This window comes from Microcaecilia unicolor, chromosome 8, assembly GCF_901765095.1.
Source record: "Microcaecilia unicolor chromosome 8, aMicUni1.1, whole genome shotgun sequence".
Classification (NCBI taxonomy): Eukaryota; Metazoa; Chordata; class Amphibia; order Gymnophiona; family Siphonopidae; genus Microcaecilia; species Microcaecilia unicolor.
In genome coordinates this window covers 181,845,244-181,860,281 of record NC_044038.1, presented here as the reverse complement: position 1 = coordinate 181,860,281, position 15,038 = coordinate 181,845,244, and the positions used below count along the sequence as shown (strand labels likewise).

General features: G+C 41.0%; 1 protein-coding gene across 1 annotated transcript in view; it reads right to left on the bottom strand.

Moving 5' to 3' along the window:
- Nucleotides 1-15,038, bottom strand: part of HTR4 (5-hydroxytryptamine receptor 4) — a 240,107-nt gene that overhangs the window by 117,624 nt on the left and 107,445 nt on the right. Inside the window, exon 3 of the mRNA XM_030213021.1 lies at nucleotides 2,918-3,043. Coding sequence (XP_030068881.1) covers nucleotides 2,918-3,043 — 126 coding nt within the window. The remainder of the gene's footprint in view (nucleotides 1-2,917; nucleotides 3,044-15,038) is intronic.

Below are 15,038 nucleotides of genomic sequence, written 5' to 3'. Positions count from 1 at the left end.
TTATTCTTTAACTTTCAAAATCAAATAAGTCACTAGACACCTGAGGGGGGGGGGGTGTTGGAGCTATTGAAAACTATGCATTCATCCTCTCTGATGCTGCAATGGTCCTTCACTGTTTGAATTTGTCCTTGTTTCTGCTTTTTATTATGCATGTTTTTTTTTTTATTTCTGTCTTGCATAAATAAATATTCTAATTCTAATTCTCACCATTCTCCAGTTTATGTTAAGCTTAATGTCTTTGCTGCCTTGTAAAAGATTATTCTGAAAAGTCATTTGAGGAAAACAGCCAGAAGTTCACAACAAGATGTTTCTCTTCCCTATAGCCACACTTTAGTTTTAAAGATTCAGTATAAGGCTCCTGGTTCCTAGATAGATTCTGAATTACAGCTTAGGAAATTTAGCTTCAGGGTTTCTGAACGGATATTTGCATAAATTTACATATAACTGTATAAGCAAAATATATTCTCCTGGAAAGCTATCCTTTAAAATAAAATGTTTCTGTACATTATTGTGTCTGACTCATTTAAATGTTTTCCCTTTTCTATTTCAGTTTTAATTTTTCAGGTTGGCATTTTTTTCATCTCATTTTTCTCTCTCTCCTTTTGGTTTCCTTCCTCTTTTTTTCTCCCTCTTACCACGTCTGTTCTCCCAATCCTTACAGTCCTTCTCCATTCATTCCCCTCATTCCTCAGCCTTTATTTCTGCTCTTCCATCTATCCCACTTCTCTCTCTAACTCCCAACTCCTCATTTCCTGTAGGGTTATATCCCAGTCCCTCTCTCCCCCCCCCCCCCTGCCTTTATGTAGAAGGGAACCTTTTTCTCTCTGTTGATACTCTCAGAACCATTTCCATTAACCCTATCCATGCACAGGAAACCAAATGTTTCCTTATGTTAAATCACTTGATATATTGCCCCTTTATAAAGCACTGTTTACAATCAACAAATAATGAGAGGAGAAACAGGAATATAAAATAAATTCACAGGAGAGCCTTCCAGTATAGAAAACAGTGAGAGAAAGGATTTGGGCATAGCTGTCCTTGTCCACTGGGTCCTGGACATATATCAACAGCCCATTGAATGTAAGCATGACTAGATAGGATTTCAGGCCCTTCCTGATTTTTTATAGTGGAGGAAGAGGGGCAAAGCCTTCCAAAGAGAAGGTGCCAAAATGACAACTGATGTTCATGAAGAGAATGGAGGACCCAAGCAGAAGTATGAGGGGTGATGAGTGTGGAAAGATAAAGAGGAATACCTGGATAGAAGGCCTTATGGACCAGATTCTATATATCACACCTAAAAATTCAGCACCGAAATGAAATTCACCAAAGTGCATTCTATAAATTACACCTAGTGGAGGAGTAGCCTAGTGGTTAGTGCAGTGGACTTTGATCCTGGGGAACTGAGTTCAATTCCCACTGCAGCTCCTTGTGACTCTGGACAAGTCACTTAACCTTCCGTTGCTCCTGGTACAAAATAAGTACTTGAATATATGTAAACCGCTTTGAATGTATTTGCAAAAACCTCAGAAAGGCGGTATATCAAGTCCCATTTCCCTTTCCCTATTTGAGATTCTACATGGAATGTTGCTATTCCACTAGCAACATTCCATGTAGAAGCCTGCCCTTGCAGATCAGCAATGCAGCCGCGCAGGCTTCTGTTTCTGTGGGACTCACAGAAACAGAAGCCTGCATGGCCGCATTGCTGATCTGCAAGGGCAGGCTTCTACATGGAATGTTGCTAGTGGAGGAGTAGCCTAGTGGTTAGTGCAGTGGACATTGTTCCTGGGGAACTGAGTTCCATTCCCACTGCAGCTCCTTGTGACTCTGAGCAAGTCACCTAACCCTCCAGTTGCTTCTAGTACAAAATAAGTTCTTGAATATATGTAAACCATCTATTCCCCCCTTCAGTCTGTTCAGAACTCTGCTGCACGTCTCATATTCCGCCAGAACCGATATACTCATATCACCCCTCTCCTCAGGTCACTTCACTGGCTTCCGATCAGATACCGCATTCAATTCAAGCTTCTCCTTCTTACCTACAAATGCACTCAGTCTGCTGCCCCTCACTACCTCTCTACCCTCATCTCCCCTTACGTTCCCGCCCGTAACCTCCGTTCACAGGATAAATCCCTCCTCTCAGTACCCTTCTCCACCACCGCCAACTCCAGGCTCCGCTCATTCTGCCTCGCCTCACCCTATGCTTGGAACAACCTTCCTGAACCCTTACGCCAAGCCCCCTCCCTGCCCGTCTTCAAGTCTTTGCTTAAAGCCCACCTCTTCAATGCTGCGTTCGGCACCTAACCCTTACCGTTCAGTGAATCCAGACTGCCCCAATTTGACTGCCCCTATCGGACCGACCGTTCACTTGTCTATTAGATTGTAAGCTCTTTGAGCAGGGACTGTCTCTCTTTGTTAAATTGTACAGCGCTGCGTAACCCTGGTAGCGCTCTAGAAATGTTAAGTAGTAGTAGTAGTAGTAGTAAACCACTTTGAATGTAGTTGCAAAAACCTCAGAAAGGCAGTATATCAAGTCCCATTTCCCCTTTCCCTTTAATTTAGGCATACTTTATAGAATAAGCCTAAATTTTCATGTGGTTTATAGAATACGCCAATCACCCGTATATGTGACTAAATTTAGTTGCGGACAGTTATGCCAAGTAAAACCTGATGTAAATGCTGACTCCTAAATTAGGCGCAGACCGGGTGTATTCTATAAGAATGCACATAGATTTTAGAAACGTCCGTGACCCGCCTAATCCGCGCTCATGACCACTCCCCATTTTCAACTATGCAACTTAGAATTTATGCACAGCACATTACAGAATACGCCTAGACAGATCTGTGTACAAATTCTAATTAATGCCAATTAGTGTGAAAGTAAAGGATAATGCTAACATGTCAGCAGAGTGTTACTCACCTGAGCTGCCTGTCCCTGCACACCGCCACCATCACCAGCAGGTTTCCCAGAATTGCCATTAAGATCACTGCTGAGATAAACGCAATTAGGACAGTCTTCTCCGCCACACTGAATCCCTCACTCGAACTGCAAAGAGAATGAGATATTTAATCTAGAAACTGTGCACAGTCAAAAAGACCCAAGTAGTTTTAGATAAAAATTCTCAAAGCAGTTTGTTTTTTAAACAATGACTAACATACACTACAGACAAGAGAGCTGGTTCAATCTCTATCCACAGAAAATATATGTTATACATAGGTACCAGATGTATAGCATATGAAATACAAATCAATGCATTCATCAACCTTTTCATATACAAGTACACAGCTCTGGAACTCACTGCCACGTAACCTGAAATCGGTCCACGAAATGACCAATTTCCGCAAACTCCTAAAAACTTATCTCATGAATTGTAAGCCACATTGAGCCTGCAAAAAGGTGGGATAATGTGGGATACAAATGTAATAATAATAATAATAATAATAATAATAATAATAATAATGCAAAGCATATCCTGGCTGTTCATGTGAAAGAGGACAGGCCATCTTTTAAACAGAAGAGCCTTCAAAGCTGTACTGGAGGGCAGGAAAGTTAAAAGGTACTTTGACCTACTGTATGTTGTTCATGCTTGCCTCCAACAAGATCCCATTTCGGAGAGGTTGGGGCACACAGATCCTCCCCTATACCATGATAGATGTTTCTCAGGCAGTAGCCAGTGCCTGACACTGAGGAAAGGCTGACAGAGGCTACATCAATCAACAAGGGACTTGCTTTTCTTCTATCATAGGCTCAGTTTACACCTTCCCATTAATCTACTTGCAATTAAATTAGCAACCTTTGTCCCCTGCCATAAATACAGCAGTAGAGAAAAAGGAAGTGCAAAGCCCCTTCCCTCTACCTGGGAAAAGCATGAGCAGAGCACTCCCAGGACTAGCTCTGGTAGGTGGACATGGTGAGTTCCATAACCAGCAGTGTCCAGGAAGGGTGCATGTGACCTTTCTTCGCAGAAACCACTTTACAAAGCATTCAAGCACTAAAAGCCCATAAGCAGCTCTTCATGCTTGGAATAGGACTGGTCTGGTTGAACAGGTGCTTGAAAGTTTAGTAGAAAGTATGCAATGCAGAGTAACAAAAAATGCCCACTTACATAGTGACAGATTGGAAGGTCTGGCTCAATACCGGCTATTGGTGGTTGTTTTGTAAATTCTCTGGGGAAATTGTTTAAGTGAGACTTTCTCTTTGGGAAAACTGTAATGACTGATATTTTGTGTTTTCTGTACATTTGCGGATACTGTATAAGTGTGACTTTTATGAGTGTTGTTGTTATATTTTTATTGTAAACCACTTTGATGCTTTTTGGGCCCTTGGCCTGGATTGGCCGCTGTCGTGGACAGGATGCTGGGCTCGATGGACCCTTGGTCTTTTCCCTGTGTGGCATTACTTATGTACTTATGGGCAAATGCTGTATATCAAGTTAATAAATCAACTCGCAGGCCACCAAGTAAAGATTTTGGAAAGGATCTCCACAGAAGGGGAATCTACCTCAAGAAATCTGAGAGTGGCTGTAAATGGTCCATCTTCTTTTTAAAGCCTCCAGCTGGGGCATCCTGAACTGCTTTCTACGAAGCCACTCACAGACAGTCCAGTAAACTCCAGGCACAGCTGGTCTCAAGGATTGTATCCATTTTGGGTCAAGGCTGCACCAAGGGCTGTGTGAGCAGTCCAGTCTCACAGGATGCAATGGAGGTGGGGGCACCAAATCACTCTCCATCCATTGTCTAGTCTGCTTGGCTATGGCACATGGGTGGGCAGGGGCATGTCACACAATGGCGTGACTCCAGTATGATCCTGCTTTAGAGAGAGAGAGGAATGAGAACCCACAATGAGGTGCTTTGGGGGGCCACAAAACTGGGTGGACCTGAGGTAAGAATGAGTGGTCTGTGCCCACCCAGGCCCACCCGTAGCTGTGCCACAGTCTATAAGGGGGAGTGTACATCAAGCAGTAAAGTACACACCCATATGGGGTACACACAGGTGTGATTTGCACATGTACCTGACAAATGTTGCCACAGACAGTTAAAAGGCTAGTGTACACGTCCCTGCCATCTAATAAAAGGAAAGACTTTCAGAGCACAGAAGAGAAATAACAGATCATCTTTGTAACCTGGGGGCAGGAAATAGCACCGTCATGGTTATTACTATTTCCCTCCTGGCATTATACAATAGTTTTCCTGATGCTAGAAATAATTCTCTAACTCTACATTTTGGACCAATGTCTTAGATCAGCAAAGTTGTAATGTCACCTCAAAGGTGGAATTGGTGTAGAAATGTCCAGTGATCAGTAGGTACAGGACTGTTTCCAATGGGATGAAATGGGCTGAAAACTGGAGTTTCCCACTAGGTTGAGAGACCTGTTATACTTGCCAGATTTACAAGGGGACTGTCTAAGCTCCCCCGCAAAGCAGTTATTAAAACTATGGGAGAACTGCTAAACATTTTATTTATACTTCTTTGGAGAAATGAGCAGATTTTCGTGCAGAAAGTGGAAGAGAGGCAACAATATCTGGGAAGCTAAGAGAAGCTGGAGAGAGTCAGGAATTCAAAGGTGCAAAAGTAAGAAAAAGTAGCCAATAAGGTTAAATAGGGATGGGGAACAAGACATTTTTTAGATATGTTAGTGATAGAAGGATGTACAGAAGTGACATTGTACAGCGCTACATGCATCTAGGAGCACTATGAAAAAGAAAAGGATTATTATTCCTTAGTACGTGAATGTAACTTGCCTTGTGCTCAAATTTGGAAAAGATGACTAATGGTTTATAGTGTTTGAGACTTAGTCTACTATTTTTCTCAAAGCATGTCAAAGCAGTTTACAATATAAATCTTAATAGAGCTCACAGAACCAACAGACAAAATAAATAATGTACAAATGACATTACCAAACTGGAAACAAAGACAACTGTCATACTGGGACTCTGATAGGATTAACACTCTGCTGCTTACACACATCAGGATAGGAACAAACAGTCCTCAAAGCAATACCGACCTTCAACTGCCCCCAAATAGGCCCTGATCAGAGTCCCATAAACCAGTGGAATAAAATAACTTTCAAGCCAAATGTTTGTGCTAAGAGCCATGTTGTGTTTATGTTAACTTTCATGTCTCCCATAACCAGTATCTTAGTCCATAGCCATAGTGCTTTATAGGCAAAGGTTGTACATCGAGTCCTTTCCAAGTGAATAAGTGAGGAGGAAGGATCTACCAACAAATTGCTTTGAGATGTTCATAAAATTCTACATTGGCCACACTCAACTAAAAGATTGGCCAAGTTGTCAACTACATAAAACATTTGCCGGTTCTGAGAGAGTTGTATTGACTTCCTATTAAATATTGTTCGATTTTATGGTGCTTAAGGTTGTCCATATGGTGACTTTTACTGATTTATTCTCCTTCACATGTCTATTGTCCTCTAAGGCTGCTCTAGGCAACACAGCAAGGCATGCTAATTGTTCCAATGATTGCTGTTGTTCACGAGTGAGTCTACATGCTTACGGGTGTCCTTAGCTTCTCTACTATTGGTTACTTGTTTAAGTCAGAACCATGGTGGTCTGGATATCTTGAAAAACCAGGCATGACACACCGAACGCAGTCGACATCAGGATAACACTTTGCCAAATTTCAGCTCAAAGACTTACTTATCTTTAATAAGGGACAAATGGACTTTAGGTTCTTAACTATGTTCTGTGTTAAATTTCTCCAAAAATCAAGATGCATCATAAAGAACCAAGAATCTGAGATTTAAAATGCCTATAATAAGCACAGACACAACAAAACACTGGGCGTTAAAAACATATTTAGGAACAAACTGTTTACACAAGTGGAACACAGTGTCTTCAGAAATGGTGTTAGAATCTGCTTAATTGCTATTTACCTGATTCTGAATCATTAATTTCAGCTGTGCAGTCCCTTGTAAGCCAAAGATGGGTGTGAGGCTTACAAACGAGGTAATTAGGTGCAATTAACATTTGGCAGGAAGCCGCAGAATGATAAAATAAGGAGATATCTCTAAAAGCAGCCACTGCAGTGACACGGAAAAGAACAGAGCCCTAGGATGACCTTGCATCCAAGTTTTATGGCAACAATGTTAGACGTGTAAACAAAGGCCTAGAGATATGAAGTCCCCACACAAATAAACATTTCTTTATTTCAGAAGTCAATTTTCAAACCTGTCAATGTACATTAAGCAGTTGTGAAGAGAGAAAAATCATATTGGAAGAGGGATCACTGGATTGGTACTAAATGAATGACCACCACTGATGTCCTTCCACAGCTGCCTCCAAGTGCTGATCAGGTGAATGAAGAAGGGAAAGAAAGAACGAAGACCTTACTAAGGACCCCTTTTGCAAACATGCACTAAAAATAAATGTGTGCTAAATGCTAGAGACACCCATATAATCCTATGGGCATCTCTAGCGTTTGGTGCACACCAATCATTAGTACGCACTAAAAATGCTAACGTGCCTTTGTAAAAGACCCCCTCAGATAGTTAGTACATAAGTATTGCCATACTGGGAAAGACCAAAGGCCCATCAAGCCCAGCATCCTGTTTCCAACAGTGGCCAATCCAGGTCACAAATACCTGACAAGATCCCCAAAACAGTACAAAACATTTTATACTGCTTATCCCAGAAATAGTGGATTTTCCCCAAGTCCATTTAATAATGGTCTATGGACTTTTCCTTTAGGAAGCCGTCCAAACATTTTTTAAACTCCGCTAAGCTAACCACCTTTAACACATTTTCTGGCAATGAATTCCAGAGTTTAATTACACGTTGAGCGAAGAAAAATTTTCTCCGATTCGTTTTAAATTTACTACATTGTAGCTTCATCGCATGCCCCCTAGTCCTAGTATTTTTGGAAAGCGTAAACAGACGCTTTACATCTACCCGTTGAACTCCACTCATTATTTTATAGACCTCTATCATATCTCCCCTCAGCCGCCTTTTCTCCAAGCTGAAGAGCCCTAGCTGCTTTAGCCTTTCCTCATAGGGAAGTCATCCCATCCCCTTTATCATTTTCGTCACCCTTCTCTGCACTTTTTCTAATTCCACTATATCTTTTTTGAGATGCGGTGACCAGAATTGAACACCATGGAGCGATACAAAAGCATTATAACATCCTCATTTTTGTTTTCCATTCCTTTCCTAATAATACCTAGTATTCTATTTGCTTTCTTTGCCGCAGCAGCACACTGAGCAGAAGGTTTCAACGTATCATCAACGACAACACCTAGATCCCTTTTTTGGTCTGTGACTCCTAACGTGGAACCTTGCATGACGTAGCTATAATTCGGGTTCCTCTTTCCCACATGTATCACTTTGCACTTGCTCACATTAAACGTCATCTGCCATTTAGACGCCCAGTCTCCCAGTCTCGTAAGGTCCTCTTATAATTTTTCACAATCCTCCCGCGATTTAACGACTTTGAATAATTTTGTGTCATCAGCAAATTTAATTACCTCAGTAGTTACTCCCATCTCTAGGTCATTTATAAATAAGTTAAAAAGCAGCGATCCCAGCACAGACCCTTGGGGAACCCCACTAACTACCCTTCTCCATTGAGAATACTGACCATTTAACCCTACTCTCTATTTTCTATCTTTTAACCACAATAGAACACTACCTCCTATCCCATGACTCTCCAATTTCCTCTGAAGTATTTCATGTAGTACTTTGTAGTTTATTAAAATATTATAGCCTGCAGCAATGCACAGTTCTAGCCAGTGTACATTCAAAATATTCATAGTAAAATAAACACAATAAGATACTTGACATTACACAACATAAAGCATATGAATGAAGCAGTAGAATATTCAAATTATACTTCATACTGTATCGGTTTCTAGCCAGCATTGGTCAGCAGTCCGTATAACCATTTTCTGTTTCCTCAAGTCTTGAGAAACAACGGAGTTCTATTTTTGAAATTTTGAAAAGGCAAAATTTGGACGTTTTCCACTGGGTTCATCCAAATAACGAGGAGGTGTGTTGTAGGCATGTTTTGGGCAGGACTAGGACATCTTTGTAACATAGTAACATAGTAGATGACGGCAGAAAAAGACCTGCACGGTCCATCTAGTCTGCCCACGATAAACTCATGTGTATACCTTACCTTGATTTGTACCTGTCTTTTTCAGGGCACAGACCGTATAAGTCTGTGCAGCAGTATTTTCTGCCTCCCAACCACCAGTCCCGCCTCCCATCACCGGCTCCGGCACAGACCCCGTATAAGTCTGCCCTCCCCCATCCTAGCCTCTCAACCACCAACCCCTCTTCCCCCCGCCACCCAATTTCAGCTAAGCTTCTGTGGATCCATTCCTTCTGCACAGGATTCCTTTATGCCTGTCCCACGCATGTTTGAATTCCGTTACCATTTTCATCTCCACCACCTCCCGCGGGAGGGCATTCCAAGCGTTCACCACCCTCTCCGTGAAGAAATACTTCCTGACATCTTTCCTGAGTCTGCCCCCCTTCAATCTCATTTCATGTCCTCTCGTTCTACCGCCTTCCCATCTCTGGAAAAGATTCGTTTGCGGATTAATACCTTTCAAATATTTGAACGTCTTTGCAGAAGACACAGCGCAATTGGACTGGGCCTCAGAACTTTTAAGGATACTGCTGGGAACAGAAGCTACCTACTTCTCCACCTACCCAAATGCATAAACACAACGAACAAAACCATCTACACAGCAGAATTTAGCTATCTGGGTTCCAAATGGTAGAACTCAATACCAAAAGCCATAAGATGCATCACTAACTATCTACAGTTCAGAAAAGAACTGAAAACCTACCTCTTCAAAAACTTCTACAGCTAACCACACAAGCTATTGATGATCTTCCTACACAATAAATGTAAAACACGAATGTAATTTCACCTAAATGCAAACTGTAAGCCACTTGAACCCAAAACTGTTTTCGGATAACAGTGGGATACAAGAATGCATAAATAAAATAAACAAGGCAAGGACGTTTTTCACAGCAACAACCAAGCTGCAGAACCCCAATGAGACTTGATGTTGAAAGAGTTGCATACGTTCTTACAACAGTGAATTAACTGAAATACGTATCTAGATAAACGAAGGTGAAAGTAACAAAACATTGGGAGAAAATACATTATCTATCCTAAGAAATAGCCCATGTGGGTATGCCAAGACTCAAGCGAACAGATATCTCGGGTGAGAAGCAAACTGAACTGCCTCAAATTGCACGTGTATCTGGGTGAACCTGCAATTTTTTATTTATTTAATTTTTTTTTATTTGTTGCATTTGTATCCCACATTTTCCCACCTATTTGCAGGCTCAATGTGGCTCACATCGTACCAGAGGTGCGTTTGCAGTCTCCGGTGTTTACAAATACAGAGTGATGTTGAGATGAGATAAAAGTTCATGTGGGACAGCCACATAAGGTCGTTGAACAGTGGGAGAGTTGTGTTTTGTGCATTTTGATTTCTAGTGTTATTGTGTTGCAGAGATCAGGCATTTGTTGAGTTGGTAGTTTATGGACTAACTATACCAGAAAAAGGGCAGCCTGACCTTTATGCCGGCTCTGCTGTATGTAAATCAGGATATTTCTGTTGCTTCTTAAGTTGATGTTAAAACAAAACCTGACTTGGAACTTTGTAAAGAGACTGTAGTTCACATCAGCAGAGGCTCAGAATCTGTCTGTATCCTCCCAAGCCCCTTGGTTGTCCGCCAGGGTTCATAACACAAAAAGTGATACGCTGGGTCCAGCCAATGGTCCATCAAGCCTAGTAGCCAGTCCAGGTCACTTGAAAGTACCACATAAATCCAAATGGAGAAATCCACACACTGTTGCACATTCCCAGAAATGAAATATGGCGATTCCCAAAGCTACTTGGACCAAAATTCACAAATTTTAAATTTCAGATGTTTTTTTTTTTTTTTTAAAGACTACTTTAAAAAGGACAACAGCTTCGCTTCCCTCCCTCAAAGGACTGTCCTGCTCTGTGAAAATCATGTAAAAGTACATGTGACGGTAATATTGAGCATACATGCATGTGCTTTCAGTTTAGGTGTTTTCTGGGGCTGAGTTTGGGCAGTCATACTGTATAAAATGTGCAGGACTGCATGTATTACATACAGCTACAGTTACACTGCTCTCAAGCATGTGTAATGCAGGCACCATTTCTGCAGGATTTGTACTAATATTGTATAAACACATGAGCACCTCTGGGTCTCCTTTGCTTGCAAATAGACATCTTTTTATCCTCTCAGTCCAGAAGACTGGTCATTAAATTACCCTATAATGTCATAATGTGGGCACTTTTCACAGGTAAGGAAGCAATTTAATAAACGACATAATGAAGGCCATTCGCCTTTCCACTCCTGAGTTCAAAGCCAGTTAGAATGCATGGTCAGTAGCTGGTTCCCAGCCTCAGAAGATTCACAATCTAATTTTGGAAGGTTTAGTAGCTTTTCCAAGGCCACAAGCAGTATCAGTGGGAGATGTGGAATTTGAACTCTGGCCTCCCTGGTTTTCAGCCCCCTGCTTTTGATTATTAGGTTTCTCCTGCACAATGTTTAAGATTTAGATATATGACATCTAAACTTGCAATATTGCAGTAACATTCTAGAAATCTCCCGGGGAGGTCTAGGACTCTAAAAGGAGCATGAGACTGAAGGTTGTCCTAGGATGCCCCTTTTAGCAATGGGTTCTTGAAAATAAAGAGGAGAAATTAATTGCACACTGACATATATAGGAGGCGCTACAACAAGTCTGCAGTCTAGCTTTGATTTGGAACCTTCACCAACTAGCCCGTTCTGCAAAGAGGTCATACCTTTCTTAAACCAAAAGGAACAACTGCTTTTAGAGTAAATGCACACAACATTTCGGCCCATCAGGAAAATATTTCCGTACACAAGGCAGGTAAAAAAAACAGAATTTCGGGATATTCCTATTTTCTCTCCATCACAAAAAACACTGGGTCTGGCAGGATGAAACATTTCTGAAAACAACAAGGTCATCAAACCTCATCTGCAAAGTACTGCATTCTAATTTAATCTGCAAAAATTCAGTCTAAGACTGGTATAAATCAGTGGCAAAGTGATCATTATACGACTAACTTTGTTAGCATTTCCACAGAGTTAGCAGGTCTAGTGCACTGAACATTAAACACGAAGGGTGATCTATTTAATAATAGGCAGGATGCAGGTCTGCTAACAAGAGCAAATGTAATAAGGTAATTCTATTCAAAGTCACTTCCCCATTAACTGTTATTCATCTCACATCATATTTCTCCACCAGTCCACCAAACACTGCTTGGTGCAGATTCCCTCCTAAAGGAGACTTCTTCAGTCTATCTGTCACTGACTGTACACAGCAATTCTCATGTTTGCAGATAAAGAAAACTTCATATACCAAGAGACTCAGAGAAATACACTGCAACTTGCTGTGTGTGGGTTTACCACATGTCAAATACAACAGTAACGGATACATAATACTACAGCCCGAATTACTTCAGGAGTCAAACGGCTGAAGCTGAGCACTTAGAAAAGTCCCTTCTCTTCTCTCTAGTTTGATTCTCGTCACTCCTTAACAGTTGCTCCTCATGCTGAACCTCTCTGGATTAGACAAGAAGCATGCACCCCGGAATTGAGTCCCACCTCTTAAAACACAGGCTTCCAGCATGGACTCGCACTGCTTCTGGGTTCCAATCCTTTTCCCAACTCGGATATATTCTGGTTGCAACTTATCTCTCCCTCTCACTATCTCTTTTTATTCCTGCTTGAGGAAAGGAAAAGATCTCCCTGATGATCCCTCCATTCTCCTCTCAGGCTTACAACCTCTCTCCACTCTTTATTTAGAGGGGTAAAAGGGGCACTCAGGGAAGACAAAGCCATAGCAGAGAGATTAAATGAATTCTTTGCTTCGGTCTTCACCGAGGAAGATTTGGGAGAGATACCAGTGCCAGAAATGGTATTCAAAGCTGACAAGTCAGCTAAACTGAATGAAATCTCCATAAACCTGGAAGATGTAATGGTGCAATCTGACAAACTGAACAGTAGCAAATCACCTGAAACGGATGGCATTCATCCCAGAGTACTGATAGAATTGAAAAATGAACTTGCAGAACTATTGTTAGTAACATATAATTTATCTTTAAAATCAAGTACGGTACTGGAAGATTGGAGGGTGACCAATGTAGGTTCCAGAGGTGATCTGGGAAATTATAGACCACTGAGCCTGACATGGGTGCCGGGCAAAATGGTAGAGACTATTATAAAGAACAAAATTACAGAGCATATTCAAAAGCGTGGATTAATGAGACAAAGCCAATATGGATTTAGGGAAGGGAAATCTTACCTTATCAATCTATTACATTTCTTTGAAGGGGTAAACAAATGTGGATAAAGGTAAGCCAGTCAATATTGTGTATCTGGATTTTCAAAATGTATTTGACAAGGTACCTCATGAAAGACATTAAAGGAAATTGGAGAATCATGGGATAGGAGGTAGTGTTTTACTGTGTAGAAAGCAAAAAGTAGGGTTAAATGGTTAGTATTCTCAATGGAGAAGGGTAGATAGTGGGATTACCCATGGATCTGTGCTGGGACCGCTGCTTTTTAACATATTTATAAATGATCTAGAGATGGGAGTAACTAGTGAGGTAACTAAATTTGCGGATGACGCAAAGTTATTCAAAGTTGTTAAATCGCAAGAGGATTGTGAAAAATTACAAGAGGACCTTACGAGACTGGGAGACTGGGCTTCTAAATGGCATATAATGTGAGCAAGTGCAAAGTGATACATGTGGGAAAGAGGAACCCGAATTATAGTTATGTAATGCAAGGTTCCACGTTAGGAATCACTGACCAGGAAAGGGATCTAGGTGTCGTTGTTGATGGTACATTGAAACCCTCTGCTCAGTGTGCAGCTGTGGCTAAGAAAGCAAATATAATGTTAGGTAATATTAGGAAAGGAATGGAAAAAAAATGAGGATGTTATAATGCCTTTGTATCGCTGCATGGTGTGGCCACACCTCAAATATTATGTGCAATTCTGGTCACCGCATCTCAAAAAAGATATAGTGAAATTAGAAAAGGTACAGAGAAGGGTGAGGAAAATGATAAAGGGGATGGGATGAATTCCCTATGAGGACAGGCTAAATCAGCTAGGGTTCTTCAGCTTGGAGAAAAGACGGCTGAGATATGATAGAGGTCTATAAAATTATGAGTGGAGTGGAATGGGTAGATTTGAATCGCTTGTTTGCTCTTTTCAAAAATACTAGGACTAGGACTAGGGGGCAAACAATGCAGCTAAAGTAGTAAATTTAAAACGAATTGGAGAAAATATTTCTTCACTCAATTTGTAATTAAACTCTGGAATTCGTTGCCAGAGAATGTAGTAAAAGCAGTTAGCGTAGCAGGGTTTAAAAAAGGTTTAGATAATTTCCTAAAAGAAAAGTCCATAAGACATTACTAAGATAGACTTGGGGAAACTCCACTGCTTTTTTTCTAGGATAAGCAGTATAATATGTATTGTATTGTTCGGGATCTTTGCCAAGTACTTGTAACCTGGATTAGCCACTGTTGGAAACAGGATGCTGGGCTTGATGGACCTTTGGTCTGTCCCAGTATGGCAATACTTACGTTCTTATCTCTGTCAGAGCCCCAGTATCACACTGATTTACATAAAGCATGAATACAGCATAGACAGCTGCAACGATAAGTTTTTAAATTAATAAAAGGTTTCTAAGAAATGACATAGATCGTTGCAAAAGGAGACTCTATGAATAAGATGAAAAGAGACGATGGCAGAGCCGAGAAACTGACAGGCTGATGTTCTGAGGAATCTAGTGAATACCAATGCTTTAGCTTATAAATGCAGGTTGGGAGATGCCCTGATGCCAATTGCACAAGGTATAAGACGCACTGAAATTCTTTGACTTGGAATTACTTGGAAATGGAATAGTTCTGACGTCTCTTATCAGAAAATCTCTTGTGTGCCAGTAACTAGGTTCTATTTTAATAAAGTGTCAGAGTGAACCCATAGCAAAACAGGCAGC